The sequence below is a fragment of the Pollicipes pollicipes genome, unplaced genomic scaffold (assembly GCF_011947565.3).
Source record: "Pollicipes pollicipes isolate AB1234 unplaced genomic scaffold, Ppol_2.1 Scaffold_4219;HRSCAF=4965_pilon_pilon_pilon, whole genome shotgun sequence".
Classification (NCBI taxonomy): Eukaryota; Metazoa; Arthropoda; class Thecostraca; order Pollicipedomorpha; family Pollicipedidae; genus Pollicipes; species Pollicipes pollicipes.
The window spans coordinates 32,464,049-32,476,749 of NW_023596448.1; the positions used below are offsets into that span (position 1 = coordinate 32,464,049).

The window sequence follows — 12,701 nt, forward strand, 5'->3', positions numbered from 1 at the left end:
AACTAAAAAATATCGGTAATATATTGTGTGCACCCTGACAGCGCAGTGTTCTTTACTCTTCGTGATCCGTCCCTCTCTGGACGCGTTTCCCTGTCTGTCAGTCCGGGCCGGCATCACCTCGATGCCGGCACCGATGTTTCAAACCGGACCAGCACGACCGACGCAGAAGCGCTAGTCCCGGCCACTCGTCCGCAACCAGCCGGTTGACAGCCTGAGTCCTGAGGCGCGGGTGATCATGCTTGTGTCGCACTGCACGGGGGCTTGGGTTGTCAACTGAAGAAAACAAAGGGCAACTACCGCCACTTTCTCTCTTTCGTCGCCGAAGACAGTGCCGTGCGCGACAGGCGTACCAGCCCCGTCCAAGTGTGCGGGCGCCGCTCCACAGTCTGCACGGGATGCCTGCCACCGGCGATGGTGCGGGGCTCTCGGCGCGTGCAGCGCAGGCTGACATTCCCTCCTGGAGCCCGTCCGGACGTTGCCGTCCACGCCTCGCTCTAGGACCAGCAGTGCTGGTCTAGTACAGGCCGCCAGTACAGCGGTACCCACACTATCGAAACAGCGCTTACCTCGATCAAAATACCGGGAGACATCTGTAGTCAATAGACCCGAGGGCCATGCCATTCCTGCGCCCTGAAGGACCGCCCCACCCCAGCCGGCACGCGGTCACCGCCGCCCCGTCCCCACCAGCACGAGCCTGCGCAGACAGCGAGCCCCGAGGGCGGTCGATCTTAGTTACCGCGCTGCGGAGACGGCCAGACGGCTCACGACACAGGGCCGGGATCACCCTGGCAACCAGTCAACATGGCTCATGTCCACGGCCGGCGCGTCCCGCACGATGGCAGCGGGGGCCCTCTAGGGGCGCCGGCAGGCCGAGCGCGGCGGCGGCGGGGGCCCTCTAGGGCCGAGCACGACGGCGGCGGGGTCCTCCGGGAGCGCCGGTGAGCGGAGCACGGCGGTAGCGGGGCTCCTCTAGGGGCGCCGGCGGGCCGAGCACGGCGGCGGCGGTGGTCCTCCGGGGGCGCCGGTGAGCGGAGCACGGTAGCGTGGTCCTCCGGGGGCGCTGGTGAGCGGAGCACGGTAGCGGTGGTCCTCCGGGGGCGCCGGTGAGCGGAGCACGGTAGCGGCGGTCCTCCGGGGGCGCTGGCGGGTCAGGCCGGCCGCAGAGGGTCGGTTCGGAGCGGTGAAGCACAGAGCTGGGCCAGGATCACTATACGCTGGCAGCACCGGGGGTTTTCAACGTTCTGGGGTGGGTGGGGTGGGGGGGGGGGGGGGGGTGGGGGGGTGGGGGGGACTGTATCTTTACGCCGACGGTTTAACGAGTTTAGCCCAAGCCATTTGTTTTCTCTCCATCGCGTCTACATGCTTCATGCACGTTACGGTTCTCTGAGGGCAGGGTCATGACAGGCCATGGCATGACCCTGAGCTGCCCACTTTGATCCCTGAGAGAAACGTGTACCGTGGTCAGAGAACCGGCTTTATTTTTAAGGCGATCATGCGATCTTGTATATAACGCGCAAACGAAGCGTCATTTGGCGTCACGTGCAGAATCCGTGCTGAGACATAGACTCCGGTGGTTAGGATGAATGTTGCGGAAGAGGTGAATTGTTATATCTGTGTATATATATATATATATATATATATATATATATATATATATATGTATATATATATGTATATATATATATATATATATATATATATGTATATATATATATATATATATATATATATATATATATATATAAAGTACAACATCCTGTATGGCATATTACGCATCGCGAAACATATCACAACATATCAATCATATTTAATTTTCCTGACGTACGCCAATATAGCTCGGAGTCTTAGTGCCGGAAGCCCACCAGAGCTAGTTCAGCTTCACGGCTGTTCCTTTGTTGCAAGTTCCTTTAACGCCAGCCAACCATGACTTCACTTTCAGGGCCGTGAAGTCAGTGTAAGGCAGAACGATTGTGCCGCTTTTTGCAGGTCATTACGGCTGAAGACGCCGTTTGCCCAGGCACTACGTAAACGGCCTATTTTGCATTTACAGCGTCCCGCATGCAACAATTCGGCATGCCGGACAAGCCCTGTCAATATTCAACAGCCCCGACTCGACAACAACATACAATGGAATGCAATGTTGGCCATTACGAGCTTGAGTCACCACTTCTACAGGTGCAATGGAGCCCGGTGGAGCCCACAAAACGAATAAAGTGCACGCGACACTGAAGGTAACGACCGGCTGCGCCTGACTGGAGCACGTCAGACCTTGACACGCGCCCGGGTGGCCGGTTGAGTACCCTTTACTCGGGTGGGGGTGGGGGGTTAATTTGGCCTCGAGATCTCAGCAACTAAAAAAGCTCAAAACACCAAATTTAGAAGGTGTCTTAGCCTGTATGTGAACTCACTTGCGTCAAAATTTTGGGTTCCTAGGTCATGACCTTCACGTCAAATAAAGCCAAACAAGGTCAAACTTCAGATTAATGTCCAAAAAGCCCGCAGAACCTAGATACCTGCTCTAAGCAAAAGGTCACTGATGTCCAGTTAGGGCCAGCGACCTTGTTTGACCTTTCGCAGGTCATGGTGACCAAACTCATAAAATACCGTTATGAGTTTTGCATTTGAATAAGCGTCAAAAATTACACTACGTGGTATGTTCCTAGAAACAAAATGTTGACCTGGGTCGCTTCAGGTCAATAAACCATCCTGACATTTAAGATGTTCACGGAAAATGTATTTTTTCCTGTTATCAATGAATTCGAGATGAGCACCAAAAATTACCCCATACAGCAAGTCCTAGAGTAACAAAACAGGTTAGTTTTGACCTTGGTCTGCCCTTCATACCTGACCCTAGGTCAATGGAATTTGTTCGCCCAGTTATTTTGCTGTCTAAGAAACTATTTTACAGAGATACGGCTTCGCCCAACACTCCATTGTTGCATCAGATTGAACGATTCCCTAAAAATTGCCCTCGCTAAATCCATGGTCTGACTGACCTGCCGTAGGTCAGTGACCATACAAGGTACATCTAAGTTTCGATACCAAGCGATCGGCTATTCAATTCGCCACAGCCACGCAAACTTTGGTGCGGCTACGCCATCTGGAAGCCATCTGGAAAAACTTTCGGGGGGTCAAATTGACCTCCACCCGAGCGCGTGTTGATGGGTAGGCACGGAGGCAGGTACACGCGCATTAATGGCTCTCTTGGTCAGAAGCGTAGGTGTCCCCAAAAATTTGGCGAGCAGCGTAGGTGTTGTTCGCAATTCAGCCCCGGACTGAGCTCCAGCAATGCAACAAATAAAAAATCAACAACAACGGATCGCCTGATTTCTCAGGGAGTCAACAATGTCCGGTTGGTCGAACCAAGGCCAGCCAATAATCGTCCAGTTCTGATTATCCTTAATGTTTGTGACCAAGAAGTGCAAAACCTTTCTTTTTAATTTTCGGGCTTTTCTCACGTCCTGTCTTTTCCAATCACCACTGATCAAAAGTTTCAACCTTCCGAGGCATCGACAGAACTTTCGGAGTCAACCAAGCGCCAGGTTGCATCCTGAAAAGCATTAAGTGCGAACAGATGGGTTAGCACCGGTATGGAGTTCAACCAGATGGTCAGTCTCTGACCTTATTATACTTGTGGTGTGTGGTGCAGGTTGTGGTAAGGTTGTGGTGGTGTGGTGTGGGTGTATTACACTTGAGACGAGGCCGGTGAGGCGGCTGGTGCGCTCGTGCTCGGTATTTACGGCGCCGCTGCGTCAGGCGGGAGACAGGACCAAAGGCGGAGCTCGGTGGCCGGCCCGACCCAGGCCGGTGAGGTGGCTGGTGCGCTCATACTCGGTATTTACGGCGCCGCTGTCTCAGGCCGGAGACAGGACCAAAGGCAGGGCTCGGTGGCCGGCTCGACGGATTGTCGATAGGCCCCTGGCAAACAAGAAAGACATGGCGATCTTGGCAGCTGTTGTGACAGCAGCCGGCCGGTCTGTTGATTACAGGCGCTGCTTCCAGCGAGTGTCCGGTGTTTTCGTTCTGTATGCCATCGCGCCCGAGGTGTACCCAATGCATGATGCAAAGCCAACTAACTGAGCTGACCCTGGTGACCTAGGCCGGCCGCCGTCCGCACTGTAGCCGACCGGAACGATGCAGTCGCCACAGACGTACTGATGTGTATTGTTCGCAGAAACACGGTGAAGGCAGCCAGTGGCAACATCCACCACAGGGCAATAGCGGACAGGAAATGGCAGCTGAATCCGAACTAGTCAGTGGTGGTGAACATACAACACACAGGCACACATTCTGACGCAGAATGGCGATATATATATATATATATATATATATATATATATATATATCGGTCTCGCCCGTCTAGCGAATGACGCTGAAATGCAGCTGCACACAATAACAGCTGACAATACTTACGGTGGGAAAGCGGAGGTGCAACACTGGTCTGAGGCGACAGGCGAAACGGAGGTGCGACATTGGCCCGAGCCGACAGGCGAAACGGAGGTGCGACACTAGTCCGAGACGACAGGCGAAACGGGGGCGCGGCACTAATCCGAGGAGACAAGCGAGAGTCGGACCGATTCACTGCTTGCATCCCAACAAAATACTTTCCGACAAGACTAAGAGAGACATCCCGACAAACGGGAGATGGTGCACGGCTTCGGCGCGCGCTCCGTAGACAACAGCAGATAAATAACAGGCCCACAGACTACAAAGACGGACTTCTTCGACACCGACACACAAGCTCGACTAGACATCTCGAACAAGCCGTGGCCGGCGCAGATACCATGATAAGTGCGACGCCGGTGCCTCCAGCACCTCGGCTTTATATTTCACGACTAAGGTTGAAGAGCATAGGCCGCTGTCGCTTCGCGAATTGACTCCAGTCAAGGCCGCGTGACCTGCGATACCCTGTAAACCTGACTAGTGTGGGGGAGCGTCGCTTCTTCTCACTCCCTGTGTTTTCACTGACCTCAGACGACATGACTACAAGGGCACTTCTAGTAAAGATGCGAAGTGCAGGACAGTGCCCAGTCGAGCGTACGATGCGGAATAAGTGCACAAATGATCACAGACTGATGCTTTCCCCGAAGCGGCAATGCCCAGGGGGCCTTTGCGAATCAAGACCCACCCTACCCCCTGGAGGCAGCGGAGATGGCACTTTGACAGCCGCGGTACCTCTTCAACAACAAAAACCGTCCCTCGACGCATCAAAATAGTGGGTTCCCTGAGCCCCAACAAAAAACAAACAAACAGAAAACGGGGCCTATGGCAACACCACGTCTGAAGCTCGTGAGATACCCTGGCCGGCCGCACAGCACTCGATCGAGGCCAACTAGAGCGGACACCAGTTCGCCGGACGCCGCCGGCAGATCGTCAAATAACGGCAGCTTCCCGCCCACTCCAACAAGCCAACACGCACCGATCCGTGCCTCGCCGCAGACGCCCTATCTCGCTAAGGTTGCCCGCGTCCGGTCACAGCTGCGTTGCATAACTCGCTGACCGTGACGTCATGCAGTTTGACGGCATGCTGTTACTCATGTTCTTCATGAACATACGCAAAATGTACGAAACGGGCGTGCCCTTGCCACGTGCGAATAGCTGTCGACTGGAACCACGCACCAGCGCCTGCAGTCTAACGGCAGGTGCTTCGCGGACGGGCCTGTGCGACGTTCGCTCGACGGGATGTGGCGGGGTGTGTGCCGAGCTGTTTACAAAAGGTTGCTGTCAAATACAGAAGGCACCGGACTATCACAATAAACGCCTCTTTACAAGGACTATGTACGTACGCGATGCCACAAAAGTTTACCCGACTGTGGAATGATACAATCGGCGCCCGTGTCATCTCGTGTCATTATAATCCGCTCTCGTGTCATTGACAACTTTTTTTCTTTCCGCTTCTCTGAATGCTCCATGAGAACGCAGCATACGTTTGGACGTTCGTCCCTTAGAAATGTTTTTGCACTGATTAAAAGTGTACGGTGTTTAAATCTGAGGCATATCATACTCAGCTCAGCTGCTTAAACAAATACTAACGCAAACCCTGGCGTTGGCCCTGCCTGATATTAAACCTGGATCCCAATCCATGGCAGAACCGACCCCAGGTCCGCATCGGACAGGACCTCTGGTCCACAGAGGACAGGAGTCCTCGTTTGCAGTGGAGGGCCTGGTCCACGACGGAAACAGGCCCTGGCACCGACAGGACACGCCCTGCTCCACAGCACACCAGGACCCCCCGCCGCGGTGGACCCGCCTTCGTCCGCTGCAGACTCGGACCCCGTCCACGGCGAACGCAGGCACTGATCAACGGCCGGTCTGATCTGATCTGCTCTGATCTGCTGATCCGATCACGGACACGAAGCCGGACCCGGGCCATGCTCCGGACCGCGGGCGGGGCCTCCGACACTGCCGTCGCCTCCTCCGGCGCCGGCCGGCCGCCGTGCCGCCGCCTTAGGCCGGCGGCGAGGGCCGCACCCTGCTCATCTTCTGCACGGCCTCGTCGTTGCGCACGTTCTGGTAGTGGGTGGCGACGACGGCGAACCAGTACCACTGCAGCGCGTCCCACATCAGCGACAGCACGGCCGCGGCGATGGGGCCAGGCCATGCCTCCCAGCGCACGCCGCCACCATGCCCCAGCAGTGGGCGAGAGTGCCCAGCACCAGCAGGATGCCGTGCACGATCAGCCAGATGAGGATGAGGCAGGCGTTGTCCTGCATGGCGCCGCGCACCATCAGCGCGTGCACCAGCAGCAGCAGCAGCATGACCACGAGTATGCCCACCGAGACGCCGCGGATCAGGCGCAGCGCCGCGTCCACGTCGGAGCTCTTGACGTTGGCGTCGAGAAGTGGCTGCCGGAAGAGCGCCTCGCCGGCCGCCAGCAGGACGATGCTGGCCAGCACGGCCAACACCGAGAACACGAGGTACACGATGCCGACGGCCACCGAGCCCTTGCGCAGGTCCCAGCAGCCGCAGCAGGAGGTGAGCGCCATCGTGAGGTCGGAGGGGCGGACGGGGGACCGATCGGTTCGAACAGTCTGCGGGCGGAGGCGGGTGGATGGACGGTCGCGGCTGGCGCGGGAGACGGCCCGCGGTCAGATCTGATCCGGGCGAGGCTGCCGCAAGCGAAGTACTGGTCTGTCCTTGACGCAGGCGGCGCAGCGGCAATTACCTCACTGTCTTCCAGTCCCGATACCGTCCGGCCTCCAGTCGACTTCTAGCGGGTCGCGATCTGCTGGCTCAGGCCGAGTCTGCGGATTGAATCCGGGCTGCTCCGCGGTCAGACCGTCGCCTGGTATGACCCGGTCCGATTCGTCTACGCCACCTGCGTCAGCCGGGCGAAACCGGGGCTGGCGAGCGCGGAGCAGCGGCCGACCGAATGAACGACGAGCAACGCGGGCAGGGGGCGTCGCCGGGCGCGCGCCGGGGGGGGGGGGGGACGGCGCACCCTGCTGCGCCGGTCCACCTCGTTCCAGCGGCGTACCGACACCGCGCCACGGAGAAACGCCCACAGGCAGCTAGCACGGTCAATACTAGCGAATGGGCGGCGTCGCACGTGGGAACGAAGGGCGTGCAACACGTGTGAAAGGAGCTTCTGTGCGAAGTCGGCCTAACGAGGAGCCGGTGCACAATACCAGGACTGTCGGCCTTCGGGGTCTGCAATGCCCGTCATTGCCAGCTTTGATGCGCGCTATCCGTCCTTCCAGACTTTGGGGCACGTCACGTGCCCTCGTGACCTTTGGTGAACAAAGTCCGTGCTGACGAAACTCTAAGTCAGTGACGTCAGCAACACATTTCCAGAGGAAGGACAGGCTTGCGCAAGGCACGATAGCATCACGCATGTTTCATCCATAGCTGACAACAGACATCAAAAGCTGTAAACGAAACATTTCAGCTCGTTTACAAGAAAATTAATCTACAAACCAATTCGCCGGTCTTTTCAACGTCAGACTATCGTTTCGTCGGTCTTTCCACGTCAGACTTTCGTACCAAGGTGACCCCGGTGCACTTACTAGGTATTATGCACAGCGTTAACTGGCACCACGCGTTCACTGAAGACGGACGGCGTGACAGCCCCGAGGTTGAGCTCTTCCCTGTGGCTGAGACCACGCCTCTGGGATTAGGGGATCAGTCAGGATTGGGGATCGGTCAGGGTTGGGGATCGGTCAGGGTTGGGAATCAAACTGGAATGTGCCGGGCGACGACGTGACATAAAAATGCTATTCTTGAATGGGAAAGCGTAAAAACTCGTGCTGAACGAGCAGAGGAAAAAGTCATTTTTAAAAGATTGTGAAGATATATTCCCTGCCTTTCCCCACCCGCTCGTCGATGGTAACACCCATGGAGCTACGACAATCTGTGGCTTAAAACCCCCGTAAAAGTTGCTGTGAAATCCACCGAGCGATTGCCGCCGTTGACAAGTGACGTCCATAGCTCGCCTATGGGTGTCGCTTGTCAACGGCGTGGCCGCGTCCATACTACGCCGTGAGTATCAGCTCCACCCAAACAGCCCTCGCCGGTAACAGTCGCGGGCTTAACGAGTGGTCCGACACGAACAATTTTCGATCCCCTCTCTCATACACGTTCTGAAGCATAGGCCCAAAGGCCATGCACGCAGTGACTGTGTCCAATCTGCCCCACAAACACACCGCTATTTTCCCGACTGGGTATTGCGATGGGTCCCACTCTGGGTATTGCGATGGGTCTCCCTCTGGGTATAGCGATGGGTCTCACTCTGGGTATTGCGATGGGTCTCACTCATAGGATACTCAGCGTTTACAATTGCACACTGGTGCCACTCAAACAGCCCACAAGGGACAGGATCACGCTTAACGTAACAAAATTAGGAGAATGACGGGGAGGAGACGGCAGACTGGCTCCTGCCAGAGGGGCTTTTACACCATCTTATCATGTTTCACTTCAATCATTTGCTTGCTTCTTGACCATTCAACGTTCAAGAGCCCTCTATAGTAACGGCTGTCCGTCGGCGCATGCCGCAACGTGCTTGTAAACACGAGGAGAGCCGTGGGCGACGAACCAGTAGCGCCACGCACGGCAGGGACAGGAACTAGAGCTATCCAACCGCGGCGGCAGGGGCGGGCGAGCGGTGGGTGACGCACCAGGCGTACGGGCCACACCGCCACCTACCGGGCGTGGGGTCCTGAATCACTTCACACACAACACGACACGGCATGACAACACACGACAGAACACGACACGACACGACACGACACGCCACGACAGAACACGACACGACACACCATCCTGACCACGTGACGTCACGTCTCATGGTCGCGTCATCCTGCCGTTTCAGCGTCCCGTGACATCGCGGGCCGGCCGCCTTCTGCCACACGCCCTGCAGTAGCGGGCGGAAGCGGGTTTGCAATGTTCCACGGTCATGTGACCTTCTCCCCCCCCCCTCCCCACCCGTCCGGCTGACTTGCGCGGCATCCGAAATAACCAGCAGCAGCCGCGCCTCTTAAACCGCCGCACATCATTAGCAGCCCAGCCCTTCCACGAGGGACAACATGGCACAGATCTGTCCCCACAGCGTCATGCCACGTCCCTCAAGCCTGGGGTCAGCCGCGCGTGTCGGCGCGCCTCGAGCTCGCCGCGTCCCCCTCCCCTCCCCGCCCCGCCGACCACCCCGGACGCATCACGGCCGCCCGCTCGTGCGCGCGCCGCCCGCACGTGCGCGCGCGGCCGGACTGACCTGTATGACGGGCAGCAGGTAGGCCAGCGTCTTGCCGCTGCCGGTCTGTGAGCGCACCAGACAGTCGCCGCCGGCCAGCACGGCCGGCAGCGCCCGCTGCTGCACGCGCGTCATCTCGGCGCCGCCCAGCGCCTTGGTCACGTTCGCCACCTGGCGGACGGAGGCGGCGGCGTCACGCGACGTCATGTCGCGGTGGGCACACGAAAGTTGATGGTAGCTCATGCAGAGCTGAAGAGCTGAGGCCTCAGTGCCGGCGAACACTCGCCAGACTGGTGGTTCGCTGTTTACGGGGCGTTGTCAAGCAGGGGGGGGGGGGAGGGTGGCAGTCCTTCGTGGCTCAAATGGGACGCTCACGCATCTCGAAAGGGTGTAGCCTGCTTTCACATGATTTTGAATGCGCGGTTTTAATATCGCTGCAAACGTTACGACACACAGGAACGAAACTCCCATGAGACTCCCATCCAAACGAACCCTGTGACTCTAAACAGGACTTCGTTGCTGCCAATGGGCTTCACGATGCACTCACCAGCGTAGAAAGTTCCACCACTGACATCTGTATGGACCTGAACCTCGGAATGGACAACGGTCGTTTCTGCATGCAACTTAAGCTTTTTTGGCACTTAAAAATTATGTCTTTTTCCAAAATTATTTCTTTTCAAGATGCGATTTCCCCACTACAGTGTTATGCCTTACGATACACTCAGCTGCAGATGACATAGGGCGTCTGATATGGCGCAGCCTACCTTTCATCCTGGCAGGAAGGGCGGGCACCGCGAGGAATCGAACCCTGCACCTCTGGCCTCCTAGACGAGCAACTTAACCACAGCTCTGCTAGTGCCCTGCCCACGACTTTGGATTTCCCTGCCAGCTTCCTTCGAAACCTCATATTCATATCATACTCATACCAATTCTCGTCTCAACAACGTCCAGAGCGGTCCCGGCAACAGCACCAGCGGTCAACCTCACCCCCACCCCTCCCCTCTTCTCCTTCTCCTCCCCTCCCCTCACCAGGTGAGGGTGTAGCTGCAGGTCGGAGAAGTTCTGTCCGGAGAACACGTCCGCCACGGCCGGCTCACTCGCCGGTAGTCCCAGCTCCGGCACGGCCGGATTGTGAGAGAACAGTGACGCCAGCACCGGTTTGTTGCCCGCGACGCGGCCGCCATCTTGTTTGGCGTCGCGTCGGCTGCCATCTTGTTTGAAGTCGCGTCGGCCGCCATCTTTGTTGGTGTCGCGTCGGCGCGCTGTTAACGCCTTTTTCTTGGTGGAATGAGAGCTCACGGCGGTTATAGAGGACTCTGAAGTTCCGGGAGCCCCGGCAGTCCACGAGACTGGAGCTGGGGGTCGCTTCTGAAAATAAAAATACGGGCGTCAGCTCGATGCTCCAACGATCGTGTTCCATTCCAATAACCAGGCTCATACAGAGGTTGCTGGCGAAGCCTTCAAAACCGCTGTAAGCGATGCCAACCATAATGCTTCTGTGTTCTCACATGATCCTTCCGGGGTCTTAAGAGTAGTTGCCTACCACCCTGTTGTGTCCGCTCATCTCACAAAAGTAATGGGGTATAAGTTGGGGACATTTCCAAAACATCGGTGGGAATCCGTTCAACCCTAGACGGCTAACAAAAATGCGAGTGGTATACTGCATAGAGCGGTAAAATGTAAACCGCTTATACATGCGCACCACTTGGGTCAATGGCCACAAATACGGAACTGTGTAAGCTACAAGGTGGCTTAACCCACCCAATACCAACGCCTACATGGCTAAAAACACCGAAACAGAGCAGCGCAAGCACCTTTATTGCTTCTGCATTAACAGCAATGCCGAAAAAAACAAAGACAGAGGAGCGTGGTTAATCCAGACTAACCATAGTGCGGGAACTACATGTGTGACGAGGATGCTGGACATTAGAAGTAAAACCACGTTTCGACATAAATATTTGGACAACGACAGGACGAGACGTTAAACGCTATGCTACTGGCATCCTCAAATGAGGTGTTATGAAGGATAAACGCACACGTTGACTGATGCAACAGCCGTGCTTCTCTTCTAACGACGCCAACAGTGTAAAACATTTGCTACCTTCAATGAAAAGATGCTAACACAAAGCATTTAATCATCGGCAACAGCACGAGATCCACGTAAAGCAGGTCAAGTACGGCAGTCCGAAAATACAAAAGACAACCAATTTGCAACCCCGAAACTCAGGAAGCCAAGCTGCAGGGCAGCTTCCAACAACAGCATCGAACATAGAAACATTTCGTTGTTCATCAACGCCTGCTCTGTGCAGCAGCGCGCCACGTGCTCCGGCCAAAGTGAGACCTCTGCAGCAATGAGACGGGCCTGGCGCTTTTCGCAAATTTACCCCAGTCCGAACCATCGGTCGGCCGCCGCGCGTGCCACACGGCACCAATCCGCGCGCCACGTGCGGCGCGTCACTGCTGAGCAGCGGCGCCCTTCAGCTGCACCACGTCGTAGTACTTGTGCTCGGCGCGCCACGGGTGCGGCCGCTCGCACACCTTCTCCCGCAGGCACTGCTCCAGCCGCTCCTGGTACGCGCGCTCGTTCGCCATGCCGTCCGCCGCCTGGCGCGCCTCCTCCTGGCGCAGCTCGTCCTCCTGGCGGCGCCGGTAGGCCGCCTGCGCCTGCAGGTCGGCCGCGTGCTCGCGCTCTGCCAGGCGCAGGCGCTCCAGCCGCTCCACCTCGAGCCGCTGCAGGCGCTCGAGCTCGCGCGCCAGCTGGTCGTGATAGGCGCGGTCCTCGGCGCGCTCCTGGCGCGCGCGCTCCAGACCGCGCTCCACCTGCTGGCGCCGGATGTCGATCGTCTCCTGCAGCAGGCACTGGCGCCGCTGGCGCTCGGCCAGCCAGTGCTCGCGCTGGCGCCGGTACACCTGCTCGGCCTCGGCGTCCACCAGGCGCTGCACCTCCTCCTCGGCGCGCATTTCGTCCTGGCGCGCGCGGCGCACGTACGCGCGGTACTCGTCCATGTCGTGCGCG

General features: G+C 57.3%; 1 protein-coding gene across 1 annotated transcript in view; it reads right to left on the reverse strand.

Annotated features, from left to right (window-relative positions):
* LOC119095294 (putative ATP-dependent RNA helicase DDX31) overlaps window positions 1-12,701 on the reverse strand; it is a 34,538-nt gene that overhangs the window by 16,499 nt on the left and 5,338 nt on the right. Inside the window, exons 3-4 of the mRNA XM_037218151.1 lie at window positions 10,715-11,053; window positions 9,707-9,856 (exon numbers count right to left, since the gene is read on the reverse strand). Coding sequence (XP_037074046.1) covers window positions 9,707-9,856; window positions 10,715-11,053 — 489 coding nt within the window. The remainder of the gene's footprint in view (window positions 1-9,706; window positions 9,857-10,714; window positions 11,054-12,701) is intronic.